The sequence below is a fragment of the Erinaceus europaeus genome, chromosome 6 (assembly GCF_950295315.1).
Source record: "Erinaceus europaeus chromosome 6, mEriEur2.1, whole genome shotgun sequence".
Classification (NCBI taxonomy): Eukaryota; Metazoa; Chordata; class Mammalia; order Eulipotyphla; family Erinaceidae; genus Erinaceus; species Erinaceus europaeus.
In genome coordinates this window covers 24,401,988-24,421,417 of record NC_080167.1, presented here as the reverse complement: position 1 = coordinate 24,421,417, position 19,430 = coordinate 24,401,988, and the positions used below count along the sequence as shown (strand labels likewise).

Genomic DNA, 19,430 nt, shown 5'->3' with positions numbered 1-19,430 from the left:
TTTCCTCTCTGAGCATCTGAAATGAGAAAATAGTTTTTGACCGTAGACATACATTTACAAAAAAAAAAAAAAAGAAAGAAACATTTAAGTAATGAGTGCTTCCTTGTAACAAAATTAATCTAAGACAGAGTTATATCAAACCATGTCAAGTTAAAATTTACTGTTATAAAGAAACATAGGAGTGTTAAGAGTAAACAAAAAATGTTACACATGTACCAGCTACTGTATTTTATTGTCCACTGTTAACCAGTAAGCCCTCCAATAAAGATAATAAATAAAATAAAACAAAACTGAAACATAGAATCAGGGGAGTGAGAGAACATTAAGGTCCCAGAGCATTATAGTGGAGGGGGATTTAAGTTGATGTTAAGAGTGATGGGCAGATATCCCCCTTTATCATGGGGAGATAAGAAATCAGACTCATGGCCTTGTGAATCATTCTTTCTCAAATAAATTATTATAAATACATGGGATTATCTTTCAATAATAGTTAATACCTGGAAAGCATAAGGGAAAACTTTTTTCTTTGATTTAAGAGGTTGGTTGATTCAGCATAAATGGAATACTTTAGAAAAAATTTCACTATCTCAGAATTCTATGGCTTACCTAAGGCAATTGGCTAGAATATATTCCTTTCCTTAACATGTACCATATATTATATTCATTTAAAAAATTTATATGCCAGTTTGTTTGGTGCTAGAAATGCAAAGATAAGTGGAGTATGTTCTCTGCCTTCAATTTACAATCTCATAAGGATGATATAAACTCAGGGATATATGAACTCAAGGTGGTAGAAGTGATTATTAGATAAGTCAAATGGTGCTGCTATGGTGTGTTTTATATATCCAGGCCTCTGTCCCCTTACTGAAAAATAAATCATAGCAATTTAGAGGACTTTACAAAAGCCAACACTGGATAGTACAAATGAGAAAATAATTACTAAGAGAAATAAAAGATACTATTTGTGTGCATTATTGTGAAAAGATACTATTCTTAATATTGTTGTAGAAACTATATACAATTTAAAATTCTATCTAGGTATAGTTACATCCTCAGCATTTTTGTAGGCTTCTTTTATTTCTCACCCTAAAGTAAAGCTACTTTAGGCATGTAAAGTTAAATGTTAATATTAGACATTAATAGCCTATACTGTCAAGTTGTATATGAAGTTCCAATAGGTCAAATCTTGTGAGTTTCTGTATACCCACCCTCAGGAGGAAAGTATTAAAGTAATTCATCATATTAAAAGACTGAAAAATCCAACACTCATTAATTATAAGATACTGCTAGGAAAATAAATATAACAGGAATAGTCTTCAAATTGATAAGGAGAATTTATAAAAAAATCTATAGCTAGCAATCTCCTAGAATGTTATAGTTAAAAATCTAAATGAGAGAAAAAGAATATTTTCCTCAGAATGATGAAGACATCTTGTGTATTTTCTGTCACTAGATTTAATTAACATTCTGTTGAAAGTTCTATTTTGGCAAGAAATAGTACAACTTTAAAAAGGAGAAATTTTATTCATAGATGAAATTATTATTACCATCTCTAAAAAAAATAGCAAGAAATCCTCAGAAGAGCTACTGGAAATATTATGAGTTGCCTAAGGGCACAAAACACAACTTTAACATACAAAAGCCATTGTTTTTATATAATTAGCAATATACAATTGGAAATGAATTTCAATTTAAATGAAATAACATGTGTGATACATTTGAAACAGTACAAAATATTAATATATTGATTACAGACACAGCTAAGAGAAATTTTAATATATCAACAGTTTTCAAAAAAATGTTGTTTAATATGCAATTTCTTCCACATGCTCTATATATTCAGTGACATTCCCATGAAAATCACAGCAGGTATACTTAAAATAGAAAATAATAATAGTTATAATGTATACAAGAATAGTATGACTAAACCAATATTTATTTATTTTAATTAATTTATTTTGCCACCAGGGTTATTGCTAGTGTTAGATGCCTGCTTGAATCCACTATTCCTGGAAACCATTTTTTTTTCCTACGGCTCTCTCAGAAACTTTATCTTTTTCTGCTTTGTGGAACTAGCCATGGTTAAAGTCTTTCTGTTGTCCACTGAACCTTTGCAAGAAAGAAACACAAAGTAAAACCTGGGCTGATTTAGTATATTGCACCAAAACAAAGTACTCTGGGGAAGGAGGGCTTCAAAGAGGCCTGGCAAAGTAGTTCACTGGAAAAGCACCTGCTGTGCCAACCCTTCACACAATGCTATGTTCTCTTCTCTCTCTTAGGCCTCTTCATTTCTCTTTATCTGAAAAAAAAAAATGACCCAGTGCAGGGAAATTCCTGAAACAACAACCTAAATTTTCAAACCTTCCTGGGAAAAAAAATCTCAACTGGAAGAGTTCAGGATTCATATGTCTGAATTTCCTGGTTGATCCCTAAAGGTATCTGTGGTGTTCTCAAGACACATTCACACACACGCACACACACACACACTTTCTCTTTCTCTCTTTCATTTTAAACTCTCTACTTCAGAAGTAATACATAAAATTAATCTTTAAAAAATTAAAGAGGGGTCAGGTGGTGGTGCATCTGGTTGAATAAACATATTACAATGTGCAAGGATCTGGGTTCAAGCCCTCAGTCTCCCGCTGTAGGGGGAAAGCTTCACAGGTGGTGAAGCAGCTCTACAGGTGTCTCTCTGTCTCTGCCTCTCTCTATCTCCCTTTAGTTTAATACCTTTAATACCATTTAATCTATATGATAAGTGTCTCTCTATCCCCCCTTCCTCTCAATGGATGTCTTTATCCAATAAATAAATAAATATAATAAAAAATAAAGGTTATTTGAGAATTCTACTACTTCTTACAATTTCATGTGTACATACAATTATTTCAAACTTAATTATTTCAAAATAATGATTTCAATTAAAAAAACACTCCTCAATATTTGAATTAAATATGTGGTCTTCATTTTAGTTAATATCCTTTTGATGCCAGGATTATCACTGTCTCCATGTGTGATGCCTCCAGTTCTGTTCTTTCTTCTCTAGACTGTTTTAGCAATTCTGGGTCTTTTCTTGTTCCAGATAAACATTTGTAGCATTTGTTCTATTCTAAAAAATGTGGTTGGGATCTTGATGGGGATAGCATTAAATTTGTATATGGTTCTGGGTAGTATATTCATTTTGATGATGTTAATTCTACCAACCCATGAACATGGAATATCTTTCCACTTCTTTGTGTCTTTTTCTATTTCCTTGAATAGAGACTCATAATTTTCAGTATACAAGTCTTTGACTTCTTTGGTTAGGTTTACTCCTAGATTTTTTATTGTTTTTGTTGCTATAGTAAAAGTAATTGATTTCTGGATTTCAACTTCTTCTAACTTAGTGTTTGCATAGAGGAATGCCACTGACTTTTGAATGTTAATTTTGTAGCCTGACATCTTACTGTATTGCCTGATAATTTCCAACAACTTCTTGATGGATTCTTTAGTTTTTTTTCTATGTATACTGTTGTTAAAGTTAGGGGGCGCCAGCAGGCCGGGCTAGCTTCGCGGCGATAGACAGAGACTCTGGGACACATGGCTGGGCTGAGAAGCTGCAGTTTAATCTTTATTCACGAATGGGCAAATCACCACACCATGTGCTTCCCCATCATTCTCCCTCCGCGGCTGCTGCTGGGACTCTGTATGTCCCTTAGCATAGGGGGCAGGGAGAAAGCAGGGAACGAAACTAGCAAGGGCCAAACCAATTCTCTCAGAGGTCGGGGGGAAGGGGAGCAAACCAATATAAAACATACCAACAGTATACCATCATGTCATCTGCAGATAGGGAGAGTTTGACTTCTTCTATTCCAATCTGTATCCCTTTAATTCCTTGCTCCTGCCTGATTGCTATGGCAAGAACTTCCAACACTATGTTGAATAGTAATGGTGACAGTGGACAGCCCTGTCTAGTACCTGATCTGAGGAGAAATGCTTCCAGTTTTTTTACCACTGAATATGATGTTGGCTGTAGGTTTGCTATATATAGACTCCACTAGCTTGAGTAATTTTCCATCTATTCCCATTTTTTGTAGCTTTTTGATCATAAAGGGATGTTGTATTTTGTCAAAGACTCTTTCTGCATCTATTGATACGATCATGTGGTTTTTGGTCTTGCTTTATTGATGTGGTAGATCACATTGATTGATTTACGTATATTAAACCAATCTTGCATGCCTGGAATAAACCACACTTGGTCATGATGAACAATCTTTTTAATATACTGCTGTGTCTGGTTGGCTAGAATTTTGTTCAATATTTTAGCATCGATGTCCATCAGAGATATTGGTCTATAGTTTTCTTTTTTGGTTGTGTCCCTGTCTGCTTTTGGTATCAAAGTGATGTTGGCTTCATAGAAGCTGGGAGGGAGTATTCCAGTGTCTTCAATCTTCTGGAAGACTTTTAAAAGTAGAGGTATTAGTTCTTCTTTGAAGGTTTTGTAGAATTCATTTGTAAAACCATCTGGAAAAAACCACAGCTTCACCGCTAGGCCACTGAGGTATAGATCTCCTGAGTTTCTGCTTTAGTTCTCTGTTCCCTGGTGTCAGCACAGGGCCTCCCTGCCTCTGCTCAAGATTCTGAGAGCAGTAGCAATGGCGACTCACAGTTGCATTTGGTGAGACTTAAGGGAGTCCTCTCCTCCCTTCAGCAATCTTTTTGTTGGTGAAACAGACTGGAGGTGGTGTATCAACTGGTAAACTGCCAGATTGTTACCAGCTACTTAATCTCTCCCTAGGCTCCTCTCTGTCCACAAGCCACACATGTTTGTACTCACCGGTGATTTGGTGGGTTCCTCAAGTCATTCTAGTGCTGCTTTGTTTTCGTCCCAGGTGGTCTCCTTTGGTATTCCTAGTTACCAGGGAGAGGAGAGTAGAGAAACACAGCTGCTGCTGCTGCTCCGTAGCCCAGTCCCCAGAACAGCAGAAATTATTTTTAATTTATATGATAGTGAAACTATGTCATGATGGTTATTTTGAGATTAAGAGTTACTAATAGGAATATGATGCATATAAAAATACAGACACATACTTAAGAAAATATAAAGTGTTTTAAGTCAAACTAATTTTCAACTGGAGAAGTCAGGAAAATAAGAGCAACAATTTGTTTCAGTCTGGAAAGAAGTAAATAGCAATGATATAAATCAATACCAATGAAGAATAATTTCTGTTATGAGTCATATTTCCCCCCTTCATAATTAAAAACTGAAGGAAAAACTTTATAAAAAAAGTAAAAAAAAACATTATGGAATGATATTTTAAAAATAATTTAAGAATAATGGTTTCCTTGACATTTTATATTGATAGAACTTGCCCTTCAAAATAGGTGAAAATTTGTTTTTTTTAATAAATGCCTTTTAAATTTTTTTAAAGATTATTTATTTATTTATTTTCCCTTTCGTTGCCCTTGTTTATTTTTATGGTTGTTGTAGTTGTCATTATTGATGTCATTGTAGTTAGATAGGACAGAGAGAAATGGAGTGAGGAGGGAAGACAGAAGGGGGAGAGAAAGATAAGACACCTGCAGACCTGCTTCACCTCTTATGAAGGGACACCCTTTGCAGGTGGGGGGCCTGGGGCTAGAACTGGGATCCTTCAGTCAGACATTTTACTTCATGCTCTTAACCTGCTGCACTACTGCCCGACTTCCAAATTGGGTATTTTTTACTCAAAAAAACCTTAGTAAATAAATGAGAAGTAGGTATGAACTACTATGTAGTAAACATAATTTATTTAGGAAAATCTAAAATAGTATCAAGTGGAACTTTGTATCAGGAAAATAAATGAAAAAAATAGAAATAGCAAGTGCTGGGATACATTAAAGTTATGTTTCTCATTTTTTAATATTTATTTATTTTCCCTTTTGTTGTCCTTGTTTTTTTGTTGTTGTTGTTGTTGTAGTTGTTGTTGGATAGGACAGAGAGAAATGGAGAGAGGGGAAGACAGAGGGGGAGAGAAAGATAGACATCTGCAGACCTGCTTCACCGCTTGTGAAGTGACTCCCCTGCGGGTGGGGAGCCGGGGATCAAACCGGGATCCTTATTCAGGTCCTTGCGCTTTGGGCTATGTGTGCTTAACCCACTGTGCTACCGCTACCGTCGGACTCCCTATGTTTCTCATTTTTTACAGTGCCACTAACAAGTATTGTTTGATGAAAAGTACTATCAGTGAAAATACATTATGGGGTTTTAGCATATAGAAATAAAATATTTTACAAATATAGTACAAGGCTAGCATGGGAAATGTGTAGGAGGAAAGCTCCTGCTTTATTTTTGAATTAGCACTGTGTTATATGAAGGTTTAGGGTGATAAAGATGCATAGTAAAACCCTTATCTAAGAGTCTTTGGACTTGCCTGCAAAAGCTACTGTAGTGTTGATTTTAGATTTTCAGGCCTTTCATTCTTTTCACCTACTCAACTCTCAGTGAACTGCTAAGCATCCCTATCCATTTCAGAGGCAACATCTAAGTGCATGGGTTTTAGAAGATCTAATAAAATTTAATTTGCAAACCACAGTGTCACCTCAAGGCACAATTACCAAGTCCTGCTGTGAAGTAATGACAAATGTTAAGGCAAAATCAATATGGTAGAACAAGACCCAATCATATATAAGAAAGTCAATTTAAATAGAAGGCTTTAATATTCTATGTATGTATTTATTTATTGGATAGAGGCATAGAAAAACCGAGGTGGAAAAGGGAGATAGGGAGAGAGAGAGAGAGAGAGAGAGAGAGAGAGAGAGAGAGCCATTGCTCCTGAAGATCCCCTCCTGTAGGTGGGGACTGAGGACTTGACCCCAACCCAGGTCCTTGCGCATGATAACGTGTAACCAACCAGGTGTGCCAGACTTCACAGACCTTTAAGTATAAGGTTTTAAAGTGTTAAAAGTGAATGATGATACCAATGTGTCCAGGAACCCCACCTCCCCAGAGCCCTACCCCACTAGGGAAAGATAGAAACAGGCTGGGGGTATCAGTCAACACCCATGTCCAGCAGAGAAGCAATTACAGAAGTCAGAACTCCTGCCTTCTGCACCCCATAAAGATCTTTGTTCCATGCTCCCAGAGGAATAAAGAATAAGGAAGCCTCCAATGGAGGGGACAGGAAACAAAACTCTGGTGCTGGCAATTGTATGGAATTAGAACCCTCTTACCCCACAATCTTGTCAATCATTATTAAAAAAAAAATACTTATGGGATATATATTCCATGGAATACTACTCTGAGATCAAAAAAGAAGATATTGTGTCCTTTGGTGCAAATGTATGGGACTGAAGGCTTAGTGAAATAAGTAGAGACGTAAAACAACTTATCAGGTGGTTTTTCTTATATGTGGAATCTAGAGATTAAATTTACATGAATCCTGCCCCCGCCCCCCCCCCCCCCGCACTCGCTCCAAAAATAAATCCAAACGAAACAGAAACAAGCAAAGTGTTTCTAGGACTTGTGAGCAGTTTGGTGGTTATTTTTGGCAGGTGTGGGTCATGGAGACCCAGCACTTTGGCGGTAAGTGTGGTGTGGAACTACACATTGTCATCTTACAAGCTTGTAATATACCATTAATAACAAAAAAAAATCAGTAAATGATGAAATAAAAAATTGCATGGAAAAGGAACTTAGTGGCTACAAAATTTCTCTAGGAATTCTAGTATTTGCACTACTTTCAGACAAAAACTAAAATGAAAATGAAATCGGCACAGATATAAATAAATGCTTCCTAGTGAAAGATAAGTCAATTTACCCTGAAGACAAAAAAAATCAATAAGCCATTTGAAATGTTATACCAATAACTTCAATTATAAATTATAAAAGTTAAACAAGGACATAAGGAAAAAAATAACTAATAGAAATTCATATAGGATTATTGTAATGCCTTTTTCTAGTATTTGATAACATGTTGAAAATTTGAGTAATAGTACTACAATTGGTATCATAAAACATTTCACTAAATAACATCAAAATAAACATGCCTTTCAGATCTAGAATAACATGGTAGATTGGGATTAAAATTAGATGAAAACTCATTTTTTTGTTCCAGGCAGTGGTGCACTTGGTAGAGTAAACAAGTTACCATATGCAAAGACCTGGGTTCAGTTCCTCCCCCTTGTGAAGCTGGGGAAGCTTTACAAGCCCCACATGGAGCAGTGCTTTGGGTGTTTCTCAAAATCTCCCTCTCTCTCCACTTTTCTTTCTATCTCTACCAAAATAAAGGTTAGCATTAAGTTGAGAGCTTGGGAATATGGTCACTGTGTAAGACAGAGTCAATCTTTAGGCACTGGAACCCACTGGTAGCCCTGGTGGTATGAATCGATCTGCTAATGTCCATGTCCAGTGGAGAAACAATTACAGAAGCCAGAACTCCCACCTTCTGCACCCCAAAAATGATTTTGGTCCATACTCCCAGTGGGGGTGGGATAGGGTGAAGGAATATAGATGGAAGTTGACCAGAGGGCTCTGAACTCCAACTTCATTGGGACCAGGAGAGTGAAGAGGAAAAAAAGGAGTAGTAGGTCTAAGTGTGACTTGAAAAGGAAGAGAAAAAGGGACCATAGGAAAAAAGGGCAAATATATAAATATAGACACATAGTTAAAGAAATAGTAGTCAACACGTATCTTTGACCTTGGGAGAACTACGGTAGCTTCCAATGGAAGGAATGGGATACTCCAATGGTGTTGGGAATGGTACAGAATCTGTTACCTTATAACTTTGTAAATCAGTACTAACTCACCAATAAAATTAAAAAATAAATAGTGAAACTGTTATTTTTGTGGCTGTGGGTTTGAAAGACTTAGTGGTTAGAACTATTTATCAAGTGGGGCTGTGTGTGCTTCCCCCAGTAGAACATAAATGTCGCTATGAGCAAGGACCTGGGTTAAATCTCTTAATCCCAATCTTCCTCAATCTTTGAGGAAGCTTCGCCAGTATTGTCCAGGTGAGGAGAATAGGATACTGATGGGGATAAAGATGTTGTCACCATGCCATGGTCTCAGAAATAACTCAAGAGGTAACATATTGTGTTTATTTGTCTGAAATTTTCTGTTTGGACCGTGGCATCACATATATTACAGTAGTGCTGTCACTTGTCCCTCTCCAATAGGAATTTATTTTTCTCTCTGCAATTATATAATAAGTAAAATAAAGGTTTTTTTTCTAAATACAATAAATGCTCAGCAGTAAAGAGAATTCTAAAAAGCTATTAGAACATCAGATGAAAATATGAAGAACTGTTTTTACCAAACAGATATGCAAATGGTAAATAACAACCTGAAAAAGTTTTCAATATCATTATCTATTAGAAAAATTTAAATTAAGGGGGCCAGGTGGTGGCACACCTGGTTGAGCACACATGTTACAGTGCGCAAGGACCCAGATTTAAGACCCTGGTTCCCACCTGCAGGGAATAGCTTCAAGAGTGGTAAAGCAGAACTGCAGGTGTCTCTCTGTCTCTCTCCCTCTCTATTTCCCCATTCCCTCTTGATTTCTGGCTGTTTATATCCAATAAGTAAAGATAACAAAAATATAAATTAAAACCAAAATTCAGTGGCAGTCTCACCCAGTACCATAAGAAAGTTATCATAAGAAATAGGAAAGCTATCAGGGGAGGGGATGGGATATGAAGTTCTGGTGGGAATTGTGTGGAAATATATCCTGCTTAACTTATGGTTTTTGTCAGTGTTTCCTTTTTATAAATAAAAATGTTTAAAAAAAGAATGTTATCATGCATGAGAAGCTGAGTTCAAGCCTCCAGTCCCCACCTACAAAGAGCAAGTCTTATGGTCAGTGGAGCTGTGCTACTGCAGGCACCTAAATTTTAAATATATTTAGGTATTTTTTATTGGATAGCAACAGAGATAAATTGAGAAGGGAGGGTATGATAGAGAGGGAGAGAGAAAGAGAGACATTTGAAGCCTTGCTTCATCACTCATAAAGCTTTTCCCTTCCAGGTGGGGATCAGGGGGTTGATCCTGGGTCATTGAACATTGTAATGTGTGCGCTTAACCAGGTGTACCACCACCTGGCCCCCTGCAGGCACCTCTTCTCTCTCTTCAGCCCCTTTCTCTTCTCCTGATGATCTCCCTTCCCCTCCCCCTCTGCCTCTTCCCCATCCTCCTCCTCCTCCTCTTCCTCCTTCTCCCTTTATCACTCACTACAAAAAAAAATATAGAAGGGGAAATTAGACAACCAAGAACAGTGGAGGCATACAAGGACCTAACCCAACCCTGGTACATGTACCACCAGGGATCAAACTCAGGACCTCCTGCTTGACAGTACAGTGCTTTATCCACTGTGCCACCTCCTGGACTACCCTTTTAGAGTTGTTTGACTTGATGAAAAAATAATACAAAATATAGGTCTTTATATACTAGAATGATAATAAATTGATGTTAGAATCATTTTGTCTCAGCTTCAATAGAACTATTAATTCATGACTCTACTTTTTAAATTAAAAACTATTTTATTCATTTGATATATATATATTAGCATCTTGTCCCACGTACCTTAAAACCAAGGATTGTGAATATTCAATTATCACATTTTCCAGTGAATGACTCTCTTTACAAATAAAACAATTACTGTACACAGGTACACTTTTTTGTTTTATTTATTTGTTTATTCATTTATTTATTTATTCAAAAAAGGAGACATTAACAAAAATGTAGGATAGGAGGGGTACAGCTCCACACAATTCCCACCACAAGATCTCTGTATTCCATCCCCTCCCCCAATAGCTTTCCCTTTCTCTATCCCTCTGGGAGCATGGACCCAGGGTCATTGTGGGTTGCAGAAGGTGGAAGGTCTGGCTTCTGTAATTGCTTCCCCGCTGAACATGGGCATTGACTGGTCGGTCCATAATCCTAGCCTGCCTCTCTCTTTCCCTAGTAGGGTGAGGCTCTGGGGAAGCAGAGCTCCAGGATACATTGGTGGGGTTGTAGGTCCAAGGAAGTCTGGTCGGCATCATGCTGGCATCTGGAACCTGGTGGCTGAAAAGAGAGTTAACATACAAAGCCAAGCAAATTGTTGAACCATTATGGACCTGAAGGCTGGAATAGTGCAGATGAAGTGTTGGGGGGTACTCACTGCAGACTATTGTGTACTTTTGCTTTCAGGTATATATTTTGCCCTAGTTTATGGATACATGTGGGCATATGCTCTCACAGGACCTGGTCTATATCTAGCTTTTGGGACTTTGTTAGTAAATGAACCACCTAGAATGGAATTAGAGAATACTATGAGAGGAAAGGTCTCACCCGAGTAATGAAGCTGAATGGTTGTCATTCCACACCTGAAGTCTCTGGACACAGTCTGAAGTGAAGCATGCTGGGGTGGCACTCGTTGCATTGATTAGGTTGTGACCGGCGGATGCAATATTATTTTATATGAATTGAGAGAAGCATGCAGGAAAGTTCACCCCACCCTAAGGTTCCAGGACTGGGGGAAAATATAGGTTTTATAGTGGAAATGTGAGGTTCCTGCTGTCTTAGGGTTCAAGAAGACAATGGATAGTTATTGTTATCATCACATTATTTGGTAATTGGGTTAACTTTGAATGGTCCCTTTGTTAGGGTTTGCTGTATAATACCCAGCATCTTATACATAGCTGGGTATATATCATTTTAAAATGATTTCTTCTTTGGTTTAAATCGAGCATATCTGAACTAGATTCTAATCTTATCTAGGTTAATTAGTAATTTTTAATACAGTAAAATAAACTTATAGTATCTAGCTCTAGAAATCCAGACTTTGTAACTATTGCTTTTTGTTGTTTTTTTTTTCTTTTTTTAACTAGTGCTTTTTCTCTTTGAGACCAAGATAACAGTTCTTCAAACAATAGCAATAATGATGAGTTCTGCTTACTGGTTTCTGCCAAGGCTTGCTTTATTTCAAAATTCTTCCTGATTACACAGTGTTCTTCAGGATGGGCCATCTGGCAATTTCTCTAAATTTCCCACTGGGATGATGGCAGAAAATAAGAGCAGAGCCAATTCTCAGAGAACACAAAAGAAGAATGTCTAGATTGGCATGATAGAATTTTACATCAATGCCAAGAATCTCTGCAAAAATGACAGGTAGAATATTATCACTAAAATCTGATTTAAATATCAAGGAACATTTGAATGAGCTTGTGAATCATGCTTTTGCTAATTGAAATTTATAAATTACCATCACCTACAAAATTTTAAAAAACATCAAACATATTCTGACTTGGAGAAACAAAACACTAATATTAGATATTAATAAGATTGTAATAATTTTTCTGCTTTATTTTTTCTTTCAATAAAATATTTTTTGAAATAAAAATAGGATAACTAAATTCATCAGTTAAATGTGAGTTTAAATAAAGACAACGCTAAGGAAATAAAATAATAAATATTAAATAGGAATTTATTGTAAACAATATAGCTAATATTTAGTTTTAGATCAATTTCTACACAAATAATAATGAGATAAAATTATGAATTTCCTAGAAATTAAAAAAATTAATAGAACTTACGTTTCATCCCAATCCCATAAGCACCTAGTAGAAATCATTTTTGTCTCCAATTAGCATTTATTAATTTTTAATTTTATTTGTTTATTTATTTTCCTTTGTGTTGCCCTTGTTTTTTTTATTATTGTTGTAGTTATTGTTATTGATGTTGTTTTTGTTGGATAGGACAGAGAGAAATGGAGAGAGGGGAAGACAGAGGGGGGAGAGAAAGAGACAGCTGCAGACCTGCTTCACTGCTTGTGAAGTGACTCCCCTGCAGGTAGGGAGCACATCCAAGTGAGAATTATTGTCTTATCTTTTAGATAGCTGACTTCTTGCTCAGTCCTCACAAGACCTTTTTTCTGAGTTTCTTCCTGGTGGTGAGGGTGAGTGAGATCTTTTCTTAAAGATATACCACTGTGGAATTCAGACTGCAATCAGGATATCATTTAACTTTAATTACATCCCTAAAGGTCTTATTTCCAAACAATAGGGATAAGAAGTTCAACATACAAATTTGGGGGTGGGGGTCTTAATTTAATTCCTGACACCTAGCAAGGATATCAGAAAAGCAAAGAAACATTCTGTTGATGTTTTCTTCCTATTTTTGATGGGGGTGTTTGTTTCTGGTTGTTGAATTTTGGAAGCTCTTTATAGATTTGGATTCTTAACCCTTTAATATATGGCATATAGTGTTCTTATCCTACTCACTGGCGTGTCTTTCTCTTTTGGTGATGCTTCCTTATTTTTCAGTGGTCTGTTTTGGAGATCCCTACTTGACTGGACCTTGTTCACTTTGGAATGAAATTTCTTCTACTATGATGGTTTGCTGTGGTAGAGTTATTGATTATTTGGGAGGATTCCTGTCCTTCCTTTAGCTAAGAAGAGGTCCTTTGGAATATCTGAGGAGGAGTGCAGCTGTGATGGACTGGATCTAGTTGTTTACCTAGAAGTGGTCAGGCTGGGGACAGGAATTATTAGTGGGTTAATAGATTAACTCTGAGATCTAGACATTGAGAGGGGCAGGGATGATGAGTGTTGCCTTTGGGAAAGTTATAAGTATTTCAACTAGGAAGAAGTACAGATTAAAGGATGACTTCCTTCATCTCTGGGTAGAGTGAGGGAAATGGGCAGGGTTCTTGGCAACCTTGATGTAATTCAGCTGAGCATTGGTGTGGGTTACAAGGCTAAATCTAGAGTGTTTGAAATATCAGAGATGAGCAGAAAAGTTGTCTTCCCCAGAGGATTAGCTACTGACTCATGGAGTTACCAATTCTGAACTGTGAGAATTTCAGTCTGCCCACACTGCAACAATTTCTCATCCCAGGGGACAGTGGTACACTCAGCACGGTGCAGGCTTTTTGCAATGTCACTGAGTCCTCAAGATATTGAATATTTTCAGCTCTAATGTTATAAGCAGTTGCAGCTATGAATGTCCTCAAATTCAAAAGTTGTCTGTCTGCTGATCACGACATGTAGTTGCTCCTTTGTCAGTGTCTCTAGCTTTAGTCTATCCATAACCAGACCTCAGTGCTTCAGAGTCCTGGGTTCTGGGACTCTGCATCCTTCTCAGGCAAGTCTGCTTGCATGTATCTTGATAGAATCTATTGACTTATGATGAAGTCCTGCTACTGGCATATCATTCCTCCACATTTTCACTTCTACTCCTCATCAACTCACCTGTATTTTCTGGAGTCCTCTCTGAGCTACATGTGTTCTGTGGTGCCAGCTTATTGAAAATTCAACTTTAGATGCAACTTAGTATTTAGATGCAGCTTAGTCTTTGGAGCCAACTATCAGGACTTCATAGTAGTGAGCTATCTTGCCGGAAGTCACCAAAATGTGTTATATGTGATATATTATACATATATCTATATTTATTTTATATAAATTCATGATGGTGTGCACTTTAAATGCCTTATAATTGTGTTTAAAACCATACTTTAATAATTTTGGCACAGAAATACTAAAAAAAAAATTCAAATTTAACAAAATATGAAATGATTGAAATTGTACCATAGAGTATATAAAACCACACACACACACACACACACACACACACACACACACACACACATATATATATTTGTGTATATAAAGATTAAGTAACTAAGTTCTTTTTAAAATTTCACTTCCTTACTTTATTTATTTTGGACAAAGATAAAGAAATTGAGAGGGGAGGAAATGATGCAGAAGAGAGAGATAGAGAGAGAGAGAGAGAGAGAGAGAGAGACCTGCAACACTGCTTCACTAGTTCTGAATCTTCACCACTGCAGACAGGACCAAGTCTTTGAACTCAGGTCCTTATGTACTATAATGTGTGCACTCAACAAGGTATGATACCCTCCGGCCTTATAACTCAGTCTTCAGATAAGCAGTTTTCAGATTTATTAGGTATAATGCTCCTTAGGACAGAAGATAGTATATATAAAATAAGCATTGTGTGTGTGTGTGTGTGTGTGTGTGTGTGTGATATTTCCAAAAATCAACATAAAATCTAATTGTAGTAAACAGGAACAAAAATAAACACAATTTATAAAAATACTATGCTAGTAAGCAAAATATATAAAGAACTCATCAAACAACAACAAATGACCCCATCAAAAAGTGGGGAGAGGATATGAACAAAATGTTCACTAGAGATCCAAAAGGCTAACAGACATATGAAAAATTCTCCAAGTGACTGATTGTCAGAGAAATGCAAATAAAGACAACAATGAGATATCACTTCACCCCAGTGAGAATGTCATACATCAGAAATCAGAGTAATGACAAATGCTGAAGAAGTTGCAGGGATAAACAAATCTTCCTGGGGGCTGGGCACAATGGGTTAGGCACACATGGCGCAAAATTCACTGACCAGCATAAGGATTCTGGTTGGAGCCTCTGGCTCCCCACCTGCAGGGGGTAGTCGCTTTGCAAGTGGTGAAGCAGATCTGCAGGTGTCTGTTTTTCTCGTCCTCTCTGTCTTCCTCTCCCTCTCCATTTCTCTCTGTCCTATCCAACAACACAACAGCTACAACAACAATAACACTAACAACCACAACAAGGATAACAAAATGGGAAAAATAGCCTTCAGGAGCAGTGGATTCATAGTGTTTGCACTGAGCCCCAGTGATAATCCTAGAGGCAAAAAGAAAAAAGGAAAAAAGAAACCTTCCAGGATTTCTAGTGAGAATGTAAATTGGTCCAATCTCCATGGAGTCAAGTCTGGAGAACTCCCAGAAGGCTACAAATGAGCCTACCCTATGACCTGGCAATTCTTCTTCTGGAGATAAATCCTAATGAGTCAAACCAATCCAAAAAGATCTGTGTATATGTATGTTAATGAAAGAGCAATTTGTAATAGCCACAACCTGGATGCAATCTAGGTGTTCAACAATAGATGAGTAGCTAAGAAAACTTTGAAATATATACACAGTGGAACACTACTCAGCCATTAAAATGATGATTTCACCTTCTTCACTTCATCTTGGATGGAGCTTGCAGGAATCATGTTCAGTGAGATAAGCCAGAACAAGAATGATGAATATGGAATGATCTCAGTCATAGACTGAAGTTGAGAAATGAGAACAGAAGGGGGGAACACAAAGAACTTAGTCTAGGTTTGGTCTATTGCAGCTGTAATCTTCATTAAAATTTCATGTGTATTCTTGTCCAATATTTTTATGTAGAAAGCACAATATTTTTCTACAGGGGAGATTAACAGTTTATAATAGATACAGTTGTTGCTACATGTGTAAAATTTCTCAGTTTTTCTGCAAAATACTTTCAGCCCCAGCCAAGGTTGCCCTCCACCATCATGCTGCAGGACCTGAAAGTTCCCACCCCGTCTTTTACTTTGGTGCAACAATTGTTCACCATGAGGGACAGTGGTACACTCAGCACAGTGAATGGCTTTTTGCAATGTCACTGAGTTCTCAAGGTATTGAGTGTTTTCAGCTCTAATGTTATAAGCAGTTGCAGCCATGAATAATGATTACAGCTGCTTATATTATAGCACTGTAGTTGGAATAGCTAGTTGGATCACTGTAGTAATAGTAATAGTAGTTGGATCACTGTAGTTGGAATAGCTACATATACAATTGTACACAGACATGCTATAGAAACAATCCCAACAATATAAATGCTACTGCATTATTTGTCTACGTGGTGACTGTTGTGCAAAAAATTCAAATAAAGCAAATAATAATTTCCTCCCAATTTATTATGGTACTTGCATTCCTGAAAAATTCAGAGTACATTAAGCTACACACAAGGTTTATCTGCTTATGAGTAAACTGTAGTAATAGTAATTTCAAAGTTCTGATAATTATAGAGAGGTGGTGTATATACATAATATTCCACAATCAAGTATAACAGAGTGATATTTAATTGCACAGAACTGTCACAGGCAAGAAAGAAAAACATTATAGGTAGTCCACATTCACTGAATGCCAGTAAAGCTCCTTAATTACTGTTACAATCAAAAATACCCTCTGAAGAGCTGGTTGGGTGCACATGTTACAGTGCACAAGGACTCAGGTTCAAGCCCCCAACCCCTACCTGCAGGGGGAAAGCTTCACAAGTGGTGAAGCAGGGCTGTGAAGCAGGTATCTTTCTGTCTCTCTCCCTCTCAGTCTCCCCTTCCTCTCAATTTCTGGCTGTCTCTATACAATAAATAAATAAAGATTTTTTTAAATACCCCCTGGCATTTGAAAAATATATGTTCTGAAGCACAGAGCCACCTCAATATCAGCAGCTAAAAATTAATGAAATACAGTTGCTAAAATATTTGTTTTTCTCGTTGGTATGCCACTCTTCAAGAACGTTCATTTCTTTTTTTTAATTTTAATTTGTTTATTTATAAAAAGGAAACATTGACTAAACCATAGGATGAGAGAGTTACAACTCCACACAATTCCCACCACCAGATCTCTATATCCCATCCCCTCCCGATAGCTTTCCCATTCTTTAACCCTCTGGGAGTATGGACCCAAGGTCACTGTGGGATGCAGAAGGTTGAAGGTCTGGCTTCTGTAGTTGCTTCCCTGCTGAACATGGGAGTATTAGCTATCTACAAAAAAGAAATATTCATTTCTAATAGACTTATGTGATTTTCACTGTATTTCTTAAGACAATTGATTTTTAATTCCTTCATTCACATAGTGAACATTTACTAAGTACCTCTTGCTCTCTTTGCTCATAAGAATACAAAGAAGCTGCGAAGGAGCCGGTGGAAAGGCCTCAGAATAGGCCCCTCCACCCCACCCCACCCCACCCCCACCCCCACCCCCACCCCCACCCCCGCAAGTGACGTGAATGTCGGCAGACCAAGCATCATGACGACGGGAAGGGTCTTAAACTGCTTGTTGTGGAGCTGTGAGCTAAACCAGGAGAAGAGGTCCTGCACTGTCAGAACACAGAAGGAGGGGAGGCAGGACTCCAAGCTAGTGCTGAGTACGATTTGCATGGGGGACAAAGCCAAAGAGGAACTGCACCTGGTGGAGGCACTGCCCCAATCCGACCAGGAGGATAGCAAGAAGGCCCGCTTTGTTCCCATTGCCTCGCTGCATCCCTCGGTGCTTCCCATGGTCATCATGATGGAGATGGAGCTTGCTCCTCCCGTCACCTTTCAGCTCCGAGTTGGCTCTGGACCGGTCTTCATCAGTGGCCAGGAAAGCTTTGACAACTCAGACCTTTCCTGGGAAGAGGAGGCAGAAGAGGAGGACCTGGATGAAGAAGAAGAAGAAGAAGAAGAAGAAGAAGAAGAAGAAGAAGAAGAAGAAGAAGAAGAAGAAGAAGAAGAAGAAGAAGAAGAAGAAGAAGAAGAAGAGGAGGAGGAAGATGATGATGCAGATATTTCCCTAGAGGAGACCCCCGTCAAACAATCCAAGAGGTTGGCTCCCTCAAAGCAGAGCAGTGCTGCTAAGAAGAAGAAGATAGAGAAAGAAGAGGAGCCTGTAAGATCCAGAGACAAAAGCCCTTCGAGAAAGGCCAAAATGCCACTTAAAACAAAAAAGCAGCCATCCAAGAAGTAAGAAGCCAGGAGTAACCTGGTGGCTGTGACAGAGAGCCTGCCAGACCTTCACCTTATAATGTGGATCTTCCTCAGACTGTCCCCCTGCCCCAGCCCTGCCCCCACCCATCTGAATCTCAATGTGATGGAGATGCTGGGGACAACACACAAACCCCTCCCCCCTAACTCTCTGGTGTCAGCAGGACCTGGAGGGAAGAGCCCTGACCTACTGGTCACAATAAAGTTTGCTTTGCCTTGAAAAAAAAAAAAAAAGAATACAAAGAAAAGTAACATAAACAAACAAACAAAAAAACCCAATAACCAGGAAAAGAATATTCTTTTAATGAGGATTATCTTAATTTTTTAAAATACAGAGGTTCCTGGATTATGAATTTAATATAAAGCTGCTAAAGCAACAGTTACTCAAAATATTTCACATTATGCTTATTCATTCTTCTTCTAGCGTTTGTCCTTCTTCTGTAGCCAGTCAACAGCAAAGTTGTCAGGAGCTGCTTGTTGCTGGCTTTGAAAGTGACTGGGATCCATGTGGATTCAGTCGGCTAGGAAGGATTGTCAGTTTCCCCAATGAATGGGTACTCACGAGATGCACCACAAGAAGGTCGATCCAATGCAACCCATGCTTATTCATGATGCTGTTCTACACCCATTTTCAACCCCCCAAACCATCACCCAGATAGAGTTCAGCCAGAAGTACTTGCAGTGGCTTCTAATTTAGGTGGCTTCTTTCATTGGCTCATCAGTCAGAATATATATTTTTAAGTGATTTTAAAGTTCATTATTTTACACAATGAACTCCAGTCTTTTAAAACACACAGTTCTATGAATTTGGGTCAAAAAGCGCAGTCATGCAAGTGCCAAAAGAGCCAAGCCACGGAATGTTTCTAGAAGCCCCTTCAATTCTCTTGTG

At 37.8% G+C, this 19,430-nt stretch overlaps 1 protein-coding gene across 1 annotated transcript; it reads left to right on the top strand.

Annotated features, from left to right (window-relative positions):
* The first annotated feature begins 17,821 nt into the window (after positions 1-17,821).
* Positions 17,822-18,950, top strand: LOC103126331 (nucleoplasmin-2-like). Its single transcript, XM_007537229.2, has one exon. The coding sequence runs from the start codon at positions 17,826-17,828 to the stop codon at positions 18,522-18,524; it is 699 nt and encodes a 232-aa protein (XP_007537291.2). The 5' UTR covers positions 17,822-17,825; the 3' UTR covers positions 18,525-18,950.
* Positions 18,951-19,430: the final 480 nt, after the last annotated feature.